Genomic DNA, 15,704 nt, shown 5'->3' on the forward strand with positions numbered 1-15,704 from the left:
CAAAAACGTGTTCACTAATTATCACGAAATTTAAAAAAAGGGTTCGCGCGAATCACACCATCATCCTTCAAAAATTATTTATTACACCATGTGCTATCTTGATATTTTCAACTTCGGTTTGTTTAATAATATTATCATTGTGCAACATATCTTATACATAAATATCAATTATACCAATAATTGTATTTTGAATATAAAATTATTTTAGCTGAAACGAATTTTATCCTACGATATCTCCTATGATCAGATGTCCGTTTCGTATTATCGACCTAACTAACCCGCATACATCATTTTGAACTTTCTCTAACTAACATTTATAAAATAGTTGTCATTCATTGTTCAAATATATGAATACACTTCAGAAAGCTCTGTTAATTAAGAATTCAAGATTAATTGATTTTTATTAATCAATCAAAGGAACTAGGAAATGGGCAAAAATCGTACACACCCAACGAACAGGAAATGCAAACAGGTGCTCAGTATATAGAATGAAAAAACATTTCTCTCCGCAACTTTCACGACTTGTTTTTTGCAGAAGACTTTTTCTTTTCGAGTATTCTCGTAATTTAAATTACATAATTCGAAAATTGATTTTATATTTCTGCGTTTGAATGTCGATTAAAACCATAATTATATAATACATGTTTGTCTGTTTAGAAACATATGGTCAAGATTATTAATTTTATACACACATGGTAACAGCACTTTATACAGCACTTTCTAGTAAAATGATCTAAAAATCAATTTTTATCTGAGTTAATCAATAGTCAATATTTTGCCGAAACAATGTAGATAATCCATTTATCATCTGACGTTTTGTAACCACTTAAAACCTTGTACTCAATATATTGACAAAAGTTGTGTACCTATTAATTTGGGCCTTCACATGCAATTGCAACTGATGAAATATAAAACTATATTTAAAACGTCAGTAATGATTGGCTCGAAATAGAAGCGCTCTCTAATTTACGGAGGAAATATTATTGTCTGTAATGACATACCTATAACGATGTATTCGACTTTTGAACCTATCCTTTTTATTTTTGTCAAAAATCAATACTTTATTTGCATTTTCGTTTTTCGGATTTTTACACCAAAAATACTGAAATACTCTATATGATTTTCTGAAACATTCTTTTCTGATGCTGATATGCCATTACCAACGGTATGCTCGATTCACCTGTCAGTCTCGATTTACTATTTTCTAGAAATTCATGTTTGAGGTCATCAACAACAGCAATAGCTGACCTTGCTCTACTTTCTAACTAGTAGGTTCTAATCCTACCAATCGTCTTAATTATATACAGCCAACACACTGCGACTCGCAAAAATATATGCAGATGGATAATATCTTAGGTACAATGCTGTGTGCTTATTATGTTCATTGTAACGTTACAAAGTTAATATTGCTGGAAGTTATCTTGTATAATATATAAACCGCGTAGAGTGAAAGTAACTTCTCTCAGATTGCCCTCAAGGCATATGGAAGTTGCTATCGTGTTGGTGCGAAAAATAGAGCTCATATTAAAAGTTTGGTCGTGACTAGAAACATGGTTATCGCGTTTATCATCAGCTAAACCATTCCGTACACATGTAATCCGCAGTACATCGAATATGAAATAACCCGCAGCATTTGATACTGTATTTATTTATTGTTACGTAAATATCTCTCTCTCCGACTAATGTGCCTCATTCGCCATCACAATTCAGTTTCAATCTATGGAGTGTAGAAAACATGACTCTGTTTAACTCGTTGGTTACAGTAGCGATAACAATGAGCGACCTATGAGGTAATATATTTTGGAAATGATCTCTTGTTCGCCTGTTTATTTTAGGTGCGATTTAGTGCCATTTTTAATGCGTATCTAAATATTAAAAAAAGATGCGTAACTCATCCATTCGACATACCATACTAGCACCCTGTCTTTACTTCGTCAAGCAATATGCAATGGGCAAGATATCATGTGATGTTAACTGAACTCTACCTCGGGATTGGAAAACGGATTGATGGTATTTTATAAACTATTCATAAACTATTGCAAAGTTGAAAATAATTCGTACGAACAACGTCTTTCTTGATTTCTGACCAGAAATATCTCGATCTGTCTCACTCGCAGTATATTTATATATAAACAGTTAGAGCTTCAAACGGGAAATACCGATAAAGTAATTATCGAAGTTATTTTTGGACTTAAATGTGTCAGCATCAATAGTTTATTTCTCTGGTACTTCCTTTTCATTTCATGTTTTTTATATATTTGGGTATCATAATCAATTTCGGCGGATGCATATGACACACCACCATCTGTGTTTTCTATAGCCTACATCGAATATTTGAACGATTTAAATATTTAAGATCACTAACAACAAAACATCAAATGCAGTTGTTGTTTCAGAGGTTATTTACACCATTTTATATTCTGACAAGCGTTACAGGTGTTAGCATACCTTTAGGCAAATATCATCCTTATCATCATTGGTATTGTTTCTAATCCGTATACGCTACTGCGTTACATTTACTTTTCGTATGAACATCTAATTGGTGATATAAATAGTGTTTTATAACTTGACGCTTTTGTGAACATCGTGTACTTCCTTCTAACTATAGATTGAAGAGTTATGACGCATGACTTGAACTTCACTTATTTATTTATGGTAGACGTAATTGGTGGCAGAATTTTTGCATCGCGGATCCCTCCTCAATTTCCATCAATATCACGCTGTTTTACACGCATTAATTTTACCCCACGAAACTTCACACTACAGAACAATCTATGGACGCAATTAACCCCAAAACAGAGATACAATCTGAAAAACTCACATAGACTTAAAACTGTAATTAAATACAAAATCTACATATGGATCGTTTTGCTAAATTCTCGTTCTCGCAATACTTGTTGTTGTTGTTATGATGGGATTCAGATTCAGATATTTATTTTTCGTCGTGCAAAACATTGTACATTTAAACAAATGGTAAAAATGAAATAAATTCATTGAAAGAAAAAAGTACAATATTTGAACTGCAATAGTACTCGAAGATTTGAAAAGTTGCTAATTTATTAAAATTTAATAAGGGGCAACACTTTTTCATTCCGTATTGCTCGATCGCCCTCATAATGATTGCCCGGTGGTATTTGCAGAAATTCCACTCATTCCATTATTACTGTACTGGTGCATATGCGCGACTTTCGTGTCCATATGATTCAGCGTTGCTCTCCCTTTTATTTTACTATGACGAATGGTATAATATATATCAGGGTGGTCCAAGGTTGTCGGCTCCGCGGGCCACAAAATTATTTTTGCATTGTTCGCGGGCCACAATAGTGCCAAGAATAGGTAAAAAGTGCAATACAAAACAAACGTCTTTATTGTGCAAACACTTAGTTATCAGGCATAGCCATTCTAGGCTAATAGAATCCGCATTCGATTTTTAGTTTTCTATGATGCCTATATTGTTTGCATATATTCCCGACCAAAAAGTTAAAAAGCCAGATAACGATTTAGACCGCCAAGCACATCATTCAACTTCGCTAGTTTCCCCAGCTATCTATAACACTATTCAATTCAGTGACAATAGTGATGACAATATGTCAAAAGATTTTTCTGATTAATTTTATGATGAAACAACACGAAATGCGATTTTTTGATTACTCTCCGAATGTGACGCGGGCCACATGTGGCCCGCGCGCCTGGGTTTGGACCACCCTGATATATATACATCTATATACATTATTTAATATCATAATTCTCTTCAAAATTTGATTTAAGCAAGATTTGGAGGCAAATTTTCGATATTTTTGATTTCGTTACTACGAATAAACTGATATAATTATGTATACATCATTTGAATTAGTGTATCTACAATATTTATGTTATAAAGGGAAAATAGAGAGTTTGCAGTATAGGCGAAAAAAAGAAATTAAAAATCATTATAACTTGACCAATCCTGTTGTTTTGGCATAACATCAGTTTCAATCGGACTGGATGGGTAACTGAAAGTTTTAGAACTTGATTTGCATGATTCAATGCTATACATTACATTCATCGTCAGTTCGAATAATTTTTTTATATATGGTCCGGTGGTATTATGCTTAAATAAGCTATCACCACTGCTATCATATTGATTTGAATGCATCTATCCACGTATTTAAAGTATATATATATATATCCAACGCTGTGAGATTCCCAGATATATTTAATTCAACCAATACGCCAATAAAAACAAAAGACTCAGTTTCAATTCCAATACTAATGTTCATTGAAAACGTTACTGGGTTTGTTTATCAAAATGTTAGATATAGATTGCCCCGAACGCAAATTATTCAAACTTTTCATGCTTGTGACAAAATTATAACGCGTGCAATAAGTTCATTACGCCTGAATTACTGAAATAACATGAATCTTGCGTAGGCATATTTTGAACTTGCCCTGAACTTTCTCGGGGCTGGTATGCAATAGAAGTCATTTGTATTTCTTAACCGAGTAACCATTAAAATTGCGTTAAAGTGGCGCTTTATATATATTTGATACAGAAGAGTAGAAATTAGAAGTCACGCAGTAAATTTTTTATATTAACAAATGTTATATTTGAAGTTCAGTCAAAGCAAAAAAGAATGAGGGCGGCGTGTCATGTTAGGTGTCATAATAGATAATAAATTTCACAAAACCATTGTCTAAAGATAATTAAATTTGCGAATTCATAGTTTTATATGTCCGATAAAAATCTGCCTTCTATATATGTGTAGCGTACCGGCAGTCTATGAAGCAATTATCCAAGTTCAGAATATCCTCCAATATGGTCTGACGTCAAGTTTCCTCCCAATATTCACTTCAATTTATACTATTTTGTTCTATTTATTAATTATCCTCCGATGAAACGGTTAATACAACTAAACCAAACACTCCAAAGAAACGGAAAGCACACAACAAAAACAACAATACCAAGCAGTGAAATGTAGAAAAGCAATATACACCATAAAACACTAAACTAGCTACTTACAATTTGCAAAACAGGCTGAAAATTAACTTATGACAGGCATTTTAAAAGACGATAAACAATTCTATATGTGCACAACATTTGAACAGTACTGATGACAGCTAATTCTACGATAAAACTGAAAATACAACACTAAATGAACTGCAATGGCATCGCACTCAAACCACAACATGATCTCACTGTCCAGCACAAAACATACAACCGAACCCAATCCAACAGTCACGAAACCACATACAAACATCCCCGATCACCCACCGGAGACCAGTGGCACTCCCTCGGACAATCAAAACCAAACATTCAACCGAAAAACAACCACACTCTGACAACTGCACCCTTCCAACCACAGCATACGCTAACAGGCCACGCCAAAAAGAATGGATCGACAGTGTTAAGTTTGTCGAGTGTCCCACTGTACCTCACTTGTGGAGCACATACGGACAGACCCCGGGTCACAATGGGGAATTCATGATAAAATAATAATTGATTTTTTTGAAATTTGTTGTTTATGCAATGTAATGTGTTACAGTGAAGGGTATCTTTATTCAATTCAATTCGTTTATATTCGCGGTCCATATAAAACAACACAAACAAATAAACATAAGCAAAAACAAAATAACACAATAAATACATAAAATACCTGATACAACAATCAGATTCACAGTAGATCTCAAAAAAAGAATTAATAGAAGAAGTAATTTAAGAGGCCAAAAGTGAAGTATGTAATCCAAGATATAATAGCCTGTCACAAACAGTATCTGGGAATCAGTGGTTCCCAACCTTCTCCGTAAAATACCTCCCTTCGCCTACTTCGGAACTCTTAATTTCTCCTTAAATATGCATAAAAATTTAATCAATCAATCTTTGACGAATCTTTTGTCAGTGTAATGGGAGCAGCGCCGGATTAACCACTAAACAATATAAGCACGTGCTTAGGGCACCAAGCAAAGAGGGCCATCACAGAAATTTTAGAGCAGAATTTTATATAGTTGATCGGTGTTTATTAAAACATCACGAGTTCACCAGACGACTCAAACTTTAAAATGTTTGCTTATTTTCATATTATATGAACCTTCTTTATTGAAAATATACACTGAAACGTTTTTTTTTTTGACACGAAATGGGCCTATGAATCGTTTTCTTAAATTGTTGTTGTTTTTTCTTTTAGTATTCACCTTGTTGCTGCATTTTTATTTAAAAAAAATTCCTTTTCTCTTCAACAATTGGACCAATGAACTATTTACACTATGTGGCGGTTCCACGATCGCATTTCAACGATCTAGTGGTCAGCGAAGTCGGGAGTTTTTTGATAAGGTAGACCTGTCATGCTGATACATTCCGTGCGGCTCACAGAACAATTTTAGCGTATATTTGTATCTAATGTAGGAACGTTTCTGAATTTTTTCAGCTATTCCAACTAGGGTTGGGATCCCGAGATTCAAACCTCTTTTCTGACGCTTTGTGCCTTTATTTTAGTAACAAGAGAGCTATGCTCAAATATATGGACACGTAGCGCCACCCAATGGCAATAATTTTGATGACGTCATAGCGAAAAAAAAGTAATAGCCTTCTGGAGAAAAATTTTATCTTTAACCACTGAAAATTTCAAAGCAATTGGTCCAGTATTCGAAGAGAAAGGCGATTTTTTAAAAATGGAGACGGAGACAAATAACAATAACAATAACAACAAAATTTTGAAACGATCGTTATGTCCATTTCGTGTTCAAAAACACCCTTCTGACTATGCGATGACCGCATGGTCGTATCGCTCCCTCCTGTTCATACCAAAACAATTTTATTGTTGCTACTTTTTTACTGTATTGATGACTGCAATTTTTTTGGTTGACAAATTAATAAACCTCTCTCTCTCTCTCTCTCTCTCTCTGTTTTCAATCGTCGGCCATGTGACGGTAGTGACGAAACGCAGAGCCGACTTAACGCTGCGCAATCCAGTTTTTTTTATAGCTAGGTCCCGAAACACCAACTTAGACGGACTTGGTTGGTAGTTGACGATGGCACTAAGCTTGCTCACGCTGCAAGTTTTTAAATTACTCAATATAACAATTCGTAATAAAATGAGCGTCGCAAGAAAGTAGACATAAGGAAATCACGGCGGAAACGTATTTCTTTGTCCATCACACAGTGTCTGGTTTGATTTCAAGTAATATCTGTCACGAAAGAATATAATTTGACAACGGTAATTACCTTTAAAATAACTGAAGGCTTTATAAATCTTCTTTAAAAGAACGCCATCCATGCAACATAATAATTGTCTGACTAAAACGGTAAACTTGTTGTTCATTAAATTTTAAATTGATTGATTGATTGATTTTAAGTAAGTAAACTCGCGATATTTCGATCACTTTTGGGTTTTCTACGGCTTGCGGCCCGCGAGACCTCCTCAAAAGTTTTTGCGGTCCTTCAATCTAGCAACCTTGAACCTCCCTGAGGTAGACAACAAGGTAGGCCTACTGGTAAAATTTCAAACTACAGTTGTGACTTGTATACTTTGATATTTCGATTCGCGTTGAGACTGGAGGCATGAATCTGTATTGTCACACTCCCTCAGGATTAGAGCTCAACCCCGATATTGCGTGTTTGCCGATATATGATATCGGCAGTATATATCGATATATATATCGGCTATATATACCAGTTAAAAACCTAAAAATGTTCGTAAAAGTTGTTTTATTTAATGTTGGTTGTGATTATTTTTAATGAATAATACACTTATGTGGTTTATGGTTTTTATAATTAAATTACACATGAGGATGAGGGGGCACCAAAGGGGCTAAATCCGCCCCTGAATGGGAGAGTTGCATTCACGCTTTTGTACAGTTTAGTTACTTTATGTGTGCATTATAGTAGTAATAATAAAGAATAATAGTAGTTATACTACAGTAAATACCAAACAAAATTCCTCTCTGGGGAGGAATGCAAGCTGGGAGAAATCGTTGTCCCTATCATTACAGGGAGCGGAAAATCGAAATTGGTCGTTTTGCTTGACTGAGTCAGTTATGACGTAGGACAATGCAATGCGGTCATGTTTTTCTGAGCCATGTGACGTAGAAGGCTGGGCATTGAGTGTTGGAGATTTCACATTCACGTGCGTTCCAGCAATGTAGGTACTTTTCCATCATTATTAACCGTTTTCAGGTTTTCAAGATGAGCAGTGTTTTTATTATTTCATATTCTATTCATATTGTGAGATCCATGCATCTGAAGCAAATAACTGGCTAACTAATTCCATACCGTGCACTACGTACCGGTACCGGTACATGGACTGGCAACCATGTAAATCTGTAAACGGGCGAGAGGCCATGACTGCATGGTCTGATGGTACGCCATACTGCCATATGATAGAGGTGTCTTATAGGCTTTTCTTTTCTCTGGGATAAATATGTAAATCTTAAGTTCAAGTATTGAGTGAGTGACCTGGTTCAATAATAAAAAAAAGTGAAAAATAGACTTCAGTTTCGGGTCTAGTATGGTTTAGTACCACAAGTAGCCTACCTCCAGTGGGCGTAGCATAACGAATTTTGCATATGTTATTCCTAACCCCAACCTGACTATGCTATCAAAAAATTACGGTACGTCACTACGACGTCACCATCACGTCATAGGATTGCAAAAGTGTAATTACGATCGCCCGAAATGGCATCTGCGTCGCCGATAACGAGTCGCTAACGCCGACGATCTGTCTCCGTTTGTGATCGTTGTGACGAGAAAACGAGAGAAATAGCTTGCTCGATTTCGGGTGACCGTCTGCGCGTTTTGGACGATCATCCGCATACTTTGGTGGGCCTTATTACGCCACTGTGACGTCGAAATGACGTAATTTTCTGTTGACGTAGTCAGGTGGGGGTTAGGATTAACATATGCGAAAATTGTTGAGCCAGGATAACTAGAAGTGCATGTGGTACTAAACTATACCAGACCCTCAGTTTCTTCAGGCTGTCAGGGGAGCATCTCTCACGATCAAATGTGATAATCCAGTAATCCAAACCGGTACCGTAGGTGGTTTTAGGATAATTGAGTAGTTGTCTGTTTCCTCATGTATCTATGTCAGTACGGTACGGTATGTGCTGATGTCAACATGTGGGCTGTTCACCTCCCATAGAGCAGCTTATTCTCAATTTCTGTTCATTCCGATATGGTATTACTGTATCAGGCCTACATTCATACATTGTTGGGTTTTAATTAATCTGTTATTATGGAATGGTGTTTCACAGTAATATATCCGTATATTTCGAATGTAAACCTGTAATTTTTCATTAAGGACCTGTTGACTTGAGACTGCAATTTTCACTTCTGTATCCTTTTCAGCTTGTATAAAAATGTTTTATACAGTAGGAAGAATATCAGTCTCTTGTTTCGTTTTCGAAACTTTCCCACATACTTTCAAAGACTATTCAAGTGTCTAGTTTAACTGTTTAATGATGCTCATGGTATAACGCTACATTTTACCGTACATTTTATTGTTCACAAGTAAAACACCTCTTACCTACTTACAGTCTTATTAAAGGCTATTCTAGAACTGTTTGAATTTATTTTGTAAAGCATTTTTTTCTTATAAAATACTTCGAGAATCCATTAAATGAATATTTATTGCAGTTTTTCAGATGCCATATATTTTGGCAACTCAGTATATAAATTAAAAAATTTGCATTTGAACAAATTACCATTAAAAAAAATGAATGGTGAGAATATCCCAGATTCGTGGGACCAAGAGGTCGCCAACAATCTGGCATCCCTGAATGTCAATGCAAGACCATTTGTGCCTAATGTTGGTGCTGCTGAGTTCATACCATCCTTCTTGAAGTCACCACAACCAGCCGTGCCTTCTGCTCAGCCTACTAAACCAATGACACAGCAGGAAGATCTGCCTTCTCAAGGAGCTGTCGGAGGGGAACAATTAGCACAAAATATTGAACCATCGTCTGTTGGTGATACACCATCAATGAATGAAGAAGCTTCACTTCCAGAGGCAGATTATGTTCCAAATGCTAAGCCTGCTGCTGAAAATTGGGAAGACACTGCTCAAAATGAAGAGGTCAAAGTTGAAGACGAAAACGAGGAAGTTGAACTGAAAGAAGAGGAAGAAGATATAGTAGAAGTGAAAAAACCACGCCCTGCTTCTGAAACTGAAGTTAAGAAAGATCATTTGAACGTTGTATTTATCGGCCATGTTGATGCTGGAAAGTCAACTATTGGTGGCCAAATTATGTATTTAACAGGAATGGTAGACAAAAGAACACTTGAAAAATATGAACGTGAAGCAAAAGAGAAGAATCGTGAGACGTGGTACTTATCCTGGGTTGTTGATACCAACCAAGAAGAACGAGATAAAGGAAAGACTGTAGAGGTTGGACGAGCATATTTTGAAACTGAAAACAAACATTTCACAATACTAGATGCCCCTGGCCACAGAAGCTTCGTCCCTAACATGATTGGCGGAGCTTCTCAAGCAGATGTTGCTGTTCTTGTCATCTCGGCCAGAAGAGGAGAATTTGAGACCGGTTTTGAAAGAGGTGGACAGACGAGGGAACACGCTATGCTTGCAAAAACTGCTGGAGTTAAATATTTGATTGTGCTCATCAATAAAATGGACGATTCTACTGTTCGTTGGAGTATAGATAGGTACAATGAATGCAAAGAGGGATTGACTCCATTTTTGAAGAAAATTGGGTTCAATCCCAAGACTGTACATTATATGCCATGTTCTGGTCTGACAGGTACTGTTTTAAATATTTGTTTAATTTTGTTTTATTACTAAATTTGATAAGACGACTTAATCATATGGCGAACCACGACCTCTCGTCCGGTTACCAGTCCATGTCAGGTATGGGATTAGTTAGCCAGTTATTTGTTTACAGAAGCATGAACTTGATGGTGGAGGAAGCCACAACCGACTAGCGATTATGTGAACCACCCTGCGGCGGCGAGGTGTCCAGCAATCCTCTTGTACATAACTATCCCCGCATGGGATTTGAAACAGCGAACCCTCGCAGGGCAATCAGAGGTGCGGTGACGAGCGTATTCCTAATGCTTAGCTCGATGCGCCACACTGTCGCACACATATTGTCGTAGATAAAATGATAGAAGTGAAAACTTTTTTATTATTTCTTCTCTTCTTAGGTGCCAACCTACTTACATCAGATGGCAATCACAAAGAATGGTACAATGGCCTTCCTCTTATTCCATATCTCGATCAGTTGCCTACAATGCACAGATCAGGCAAAGGTCCGATTCGTCTACCGATTGTCGACAAGTATAAAGACATGGGAACAATCGTACTTGGTAAACTAGAATCTGGCACCTTGACAAAAGGAATGCATGTCATAATGCAACCAAACAAGCGAAGGGTGAAAGGTAATTATTGTAGGCTATCTGCTTTTTATGACTTTCTTGACTTTGTCATGAATAAGTCTCTGGGCAAGCAACCATCGAAACAAGGGATCCATCCATTGTTGACTGTGGTAAACCTAAAGAGCGGATTGCAAGCGCCACATACTTTGATTGGTTATTTTAATTGTAAAGTATAGGACAGAATTGGGTCTCTTATGAATGACAGCCATTTTCGATTTTTTTTTGTTTATAAAATTTGGTTGCTTTATTGATGAAGCAATGATTTTGATAATTGAGTGACTTTTTGTGTTTGTTTCCTATCCAGTTTTGAATATTTTATCGGATGACGTTGAAACAGACGAAGCAATGGCTGGTGAGAATTGCAAGTTGAGACTTGACAACGTAGATGATGATGAAGTTTCGAAGGTATGTAAATGAAATTAACTCTTTGAACCCTGAAAGCCGCAATAGCGGCTTTCCCGAGAAAGTCTTCTGACGCTGAAAGCCGCTTTAGCGGCTTTGGCATCCCGTATGAGCTATGCAACTTTGAAACCCTCATATCTTGCGAACCATATATTATATTTAGACAAGTTTTACATCGTGTGAAAGATAATCTACAGAACTATGTATCATTTTAAAATTGAGATAAAATATTGTGATCATCTTATGAAAATTGGCAAAATTAAAAAGCATGAAAAACTTCTGAAAAATTCTAAATCTAATTGAAAAAACTTCAATTTGTTTTTGATTAAACCTAGTACATTATCAACAACATTTGTAGAAGTTGAAGATAGCTCTCCAGTGGTACCATTAGATTGAAATTATGTTGCACCATTCAAATTTTAATACGGAGTTTTAAAATTTAATTGCATAAAATACGGTAGTCTTCATTTCATTATTTTTGACTGAATTAAAAACAAGTTATTTTTCTTTCATTTCCAGGGATTTGTTCTATGTTCACCAGACAATCTATGTTCAACTGGATGTTTATTTGATGCTCAGATTGCTATTATTGAATATAAATCTATTATTTGTGCAGGATATAGTGCTATACTACATATTCATACGTAAGTAAAAGCATGATTGGTGAATTCTTGCTTATCACATGTTTTGCTACTTATTACTTTATGGAGTGCTTCAAAATTGGAGTATAATTTGTATAGGGATGTTGGGTCATTAAAATATATGTATCATGGACATATTTAACTTACTGCCAGCTGGAATTTGAAACAGCTATATTGATATTATAGTGAGATGACTAAGCCTCTAGGACAATGGGAATGGGAAAACGAATCTATTACATGAAATTAGTTATAGAATAGGTGTAGAAATAAAATACCAGCGATTAATTTTTACATTTATTTGATCAAGCACATACTGTGTATCTCAAAAGTTGAATCACTGAATTTGAATGGTAGATAGATGGAAAATAATATTAGTTTAATATCATTGTAATGTTTCAATTTACTGAAAATGCTGTGACCTGGATTAGGTATATTATTCGTTTATTTCAAATTGTATTCGACCTGACGTTGTGTGGGCTCAATTTGCTTTTACTAATAAACAAAAGTGTTAGGTTTGTGACTAAAATACATTGATCATGATAGATCAATAAATATTTTTCCATCCATATTAGGAGAGGAAGTATTTAAAAGCAATGACAAGTGTGTATATAGTACAATAACATAACCAACGTTTTTTTATGTTTTTCAGGTGCATTGAAGAAGTAGAAATTAAACTGCTGATTTGTTTATTGGACAGAAAAACTGGGGAAAAAGTGAAAGGAAGGCCTAAATTTGTTAAACAGGTTAGTTGGTTTGTAACTAGGCTTGGTAGAAATAATTAAATCTAAAGCAGAATTTTGAAATTTTGTCTCATGAATGTAATTAAAAATTTGTTCTCAAATTAGTTGTTTTGTCAAATTGTGTTTTACTGAAAAGAGTATTTAGTAATGAGTGGCCAAAGTGGTGTTTCTATCATACCATATGCAGTCTCGCAATGTTTTGCTTATTTTATTTCACTGGGGTTTGATTGTTTAGTTCTGGATGTAAATGTCGTATTTCCAAAGCAACTGTTTCCTGAGCTCCAGTTGCTTTTTTCCAACATATATTGATCCTTGGTCTTTTAAATTATTTGTTTCACATCATGAATTTTGTATTTGAACTTTCACAATTTAATAAATTAGGATTTATAAATAGATGTCCTTATCAGATAACCTCATATTAATAATTAGAAAAACTCAGAACTGATTTGAACTTATATTTTGTAGGATCAAACTGTCATCGCACGCTTACAAACATCAGGAGCCATATGCATTGAAAGTTTCAAAAACTTCCCTCAAATGGGTCGTTTTACTCTGCGTGATGAAGGGAAAACCATCGCCATTGGCAAGGTCCTCAAAGTGCTCGAATGACGGTCGAGGCACACCACGCATCAACGTGGATCGAGGAATTGCGCCGATCGAGGGACTAGACAAGGAATGCCGGACTCGGCGTACGAGCGATCCAAAATAAATGACTGATTTTACGACCTTGTGACAACCAGACTCAAATTAATATTTAGTTTGCTATTCATCCTCATTACAGGCTGTAACATGTAACAGGCTGAGTCTCGGAGGCTACTTTTATTTGTTGCATGTTTAAATCTGACTATGTTTGAAGATGTTTGAAATGCGGAGTAGCAAGTGTTTTTTGATATCAATTTGAAGGCGAATTTTTAAAGTTTAAATACAACCCTCCCTCATTTTGATATTGTACAGCCTTGTGTTCCAGCCTTTTTGGGTCAACCTGTCCTATATGTATGACAGAGAATGGTTCTAATATTAGATAATTGTGCCTCTTAGTTTGGATGAATGATATATTAATCGTTTCTTCCAGCTTTATCTTTACTCATATTAAGGAACTTTAATGATGAGTTCAATGATTTAGTAAATAAGAATGCCATGAAAGGCTCAGAAACTTCATGTGAAAATTTAATGTGCCATGACTTTCAATTTTTTTGCAGTAAAATTGGTTTACTGGATTTATTTATTTGGAATTTGGTGTGGATAGTTTGTTTTTACCGAGTATTGTCTTATGGTCAGTACGATATGGTTTTCCAGAGTCCGTATTTGACCAATTATTAATATCATGCTTCTTGTGGTGGCAGCAATTTTTTCTGAAATTTTCCGACTGCTTTTTAAAAAAAAAGTGTGCCTAAAATGTTGTATCTGCCATAATATTTTCGTAGTTGGATATTTGTGAGTTCTGCTCTGTACATGGCAAATTGCACCATCAAAAGTAATACTAATCAGTATTCAAATTTATTTTTAAGCTCATTAAATTAGGTTATCTTTCACACATTATTGGTCCTTACTATACTTTTTCGCACCGTGTTATATTGGAATTATGACAAAATGTTTACAAAAATAGTGGATACCCTTGTTTGAATACAATGAATCACAGAATATATTGTTATCACATCTATTGTTTAGAAAATACAAATCATAGACACCATATTGTTTCTTAAAATTCTACACCAATAGGATTTCTCAAAATTAATTTTATTCTGGTGCCTTCTGTTGTTTAGTGCATTTGTTTGTGACCAATGACATTGTTGCCAATACAATTTCTCTTTTTTTTTAGGCTGAAATTAAGTTTTATCCTTCTTGTTTACTAGTTTCACAGTCTTGGAGATTTATCTGCTCTTTTTTGGTAAACGCTTTCTGTGTTAGGATATTTTTAATACATCTGTTATATCATGCTTGATAAAGCATGGTCTATGTATGTATCTTTTGTGTAAGGTCTAGCATAATAAAAACCTAATATGACTCTAAATTTATTTTTTTGCTTTTGGTGGTTATTTTTTGTTATGTAATTTTGAATTCGAAAAATTTGAAATTTTGGCTAATAGGAGGCTGACCTTTTCCAGCTAATCGACTTTACCTTGCTAATGGATAATTTTATTCAAATTCTCTGACCCAAAACTGTTGTTTATTCTACCGTCCTTTACTGTTGAGCAATGTACTTATGAAAACTTTGTTGTTCTCATGACAGTGGAAATAAAATTCGGAAACCGGATGCCCGAGTGTTTGTGTGTACAGAATGCGGTTGGTTTCTCAGATGACAACTTTATTGTAGAAATAATAGGAGAGAACCAGACACTATTGCAGTAGGCCAATGTTAACTTAATGCTTAATCTTTACTACAATACAATCGATCTTGATCGGTAAGTATGTTGATTGATAGGTATTTGTCTGTTTGGTCTGTTAGATACACGCGATATCTCACGAAAGTTGGTTCACGAAGGTTGAATCTGCTCCAAATTTTGCATGTGCATTCATCATATCATGGACCAGAAGCGTATTGATTTTGGAGGAATTATG

General features: G+C 35.3%; 2 protein-coding genes across 2 annotated transcripts in view; one reads left to right on the top strand and one right to left on the bottom strand.

Moving 5' to 3' along the window:
* Positions 1–9,585: 9,585 nt before the first annotated feature.
* LOC120338930 (eukaryotic peptide chain release factor GTP-binding subunit ERF3A-like) lies at positions 9,586–15,399 on the top strand. The gene is made up of 6 exons (XM_039406941.2): positions 9,586–10,728; positions 11,132–11,365; positions 11,667–11,767; positions 12,284–12,408; positions 13,055–13,148; positions 13,611–15,399. The coding sequence occupies exons 1-6, from the start codon at positions 9,591–9,593 to the stop codon at positions 13,752–13,754; spliced, it is 1,836 nt and encodes a 611-aa protein (XP_039262875.2). The 5' UTR covers positions 9,586–9,590; the 3' UTR covers positions 13,755–15,399.
* Positions 14,423–15,704, bottom strand: part of LOC120339668 (ras-related protein Rap-1b-like) — a 352,566-nt gene continuing 351,284 nt past the window's right edge. Inside the window, exon 9 of the mRNA XM_078115830.1 lies at positions 14,423–14,432. The gene's annotated coding sequence lies outside the window, so the exon portion shown is untranslated. The remainder of the gene's footprint in view (positions 14,433–15,704) is intronic.

This window comes from Styela clava, chromosome 9 (genome assembly GCF_964204865.1).
Source record: "Styela clava chromosome 9, kaStyClav1.hap1.2, whole genome shotgun sequence".
Taxonomy (NCBI): domain Eukaryota; kingdom Metazoa; phylum Chordata; class Ascidiacea; order Stolidobranchia; family Styelidae; genus Styela; species Styela clava.

Bases quoted from the DNA above. Each gene is read 5' to 3' on its own strand.
- LOC120338930 (XM_039406941.2), top strand. From the start codon at position 9,591: ATGAATATTTATTGCAGTTTTTCAGATGCCATATATTTTGGCAACTCA. The intron at 12,409-13,054 runs GTAAGTAAAAGC...TATGTTTTTCAG, and splicing joins GCTATACTACATATTCATAC to GTGCATTGAAGAAGTAGAAA. The intron at 13,149-13,610 runs GTTAGTTGGTTT...TATATTTTGTAG, and splicing joins GGCCTAAATTTGTTAAACAG to GATCAAACTGTCATCGCACG.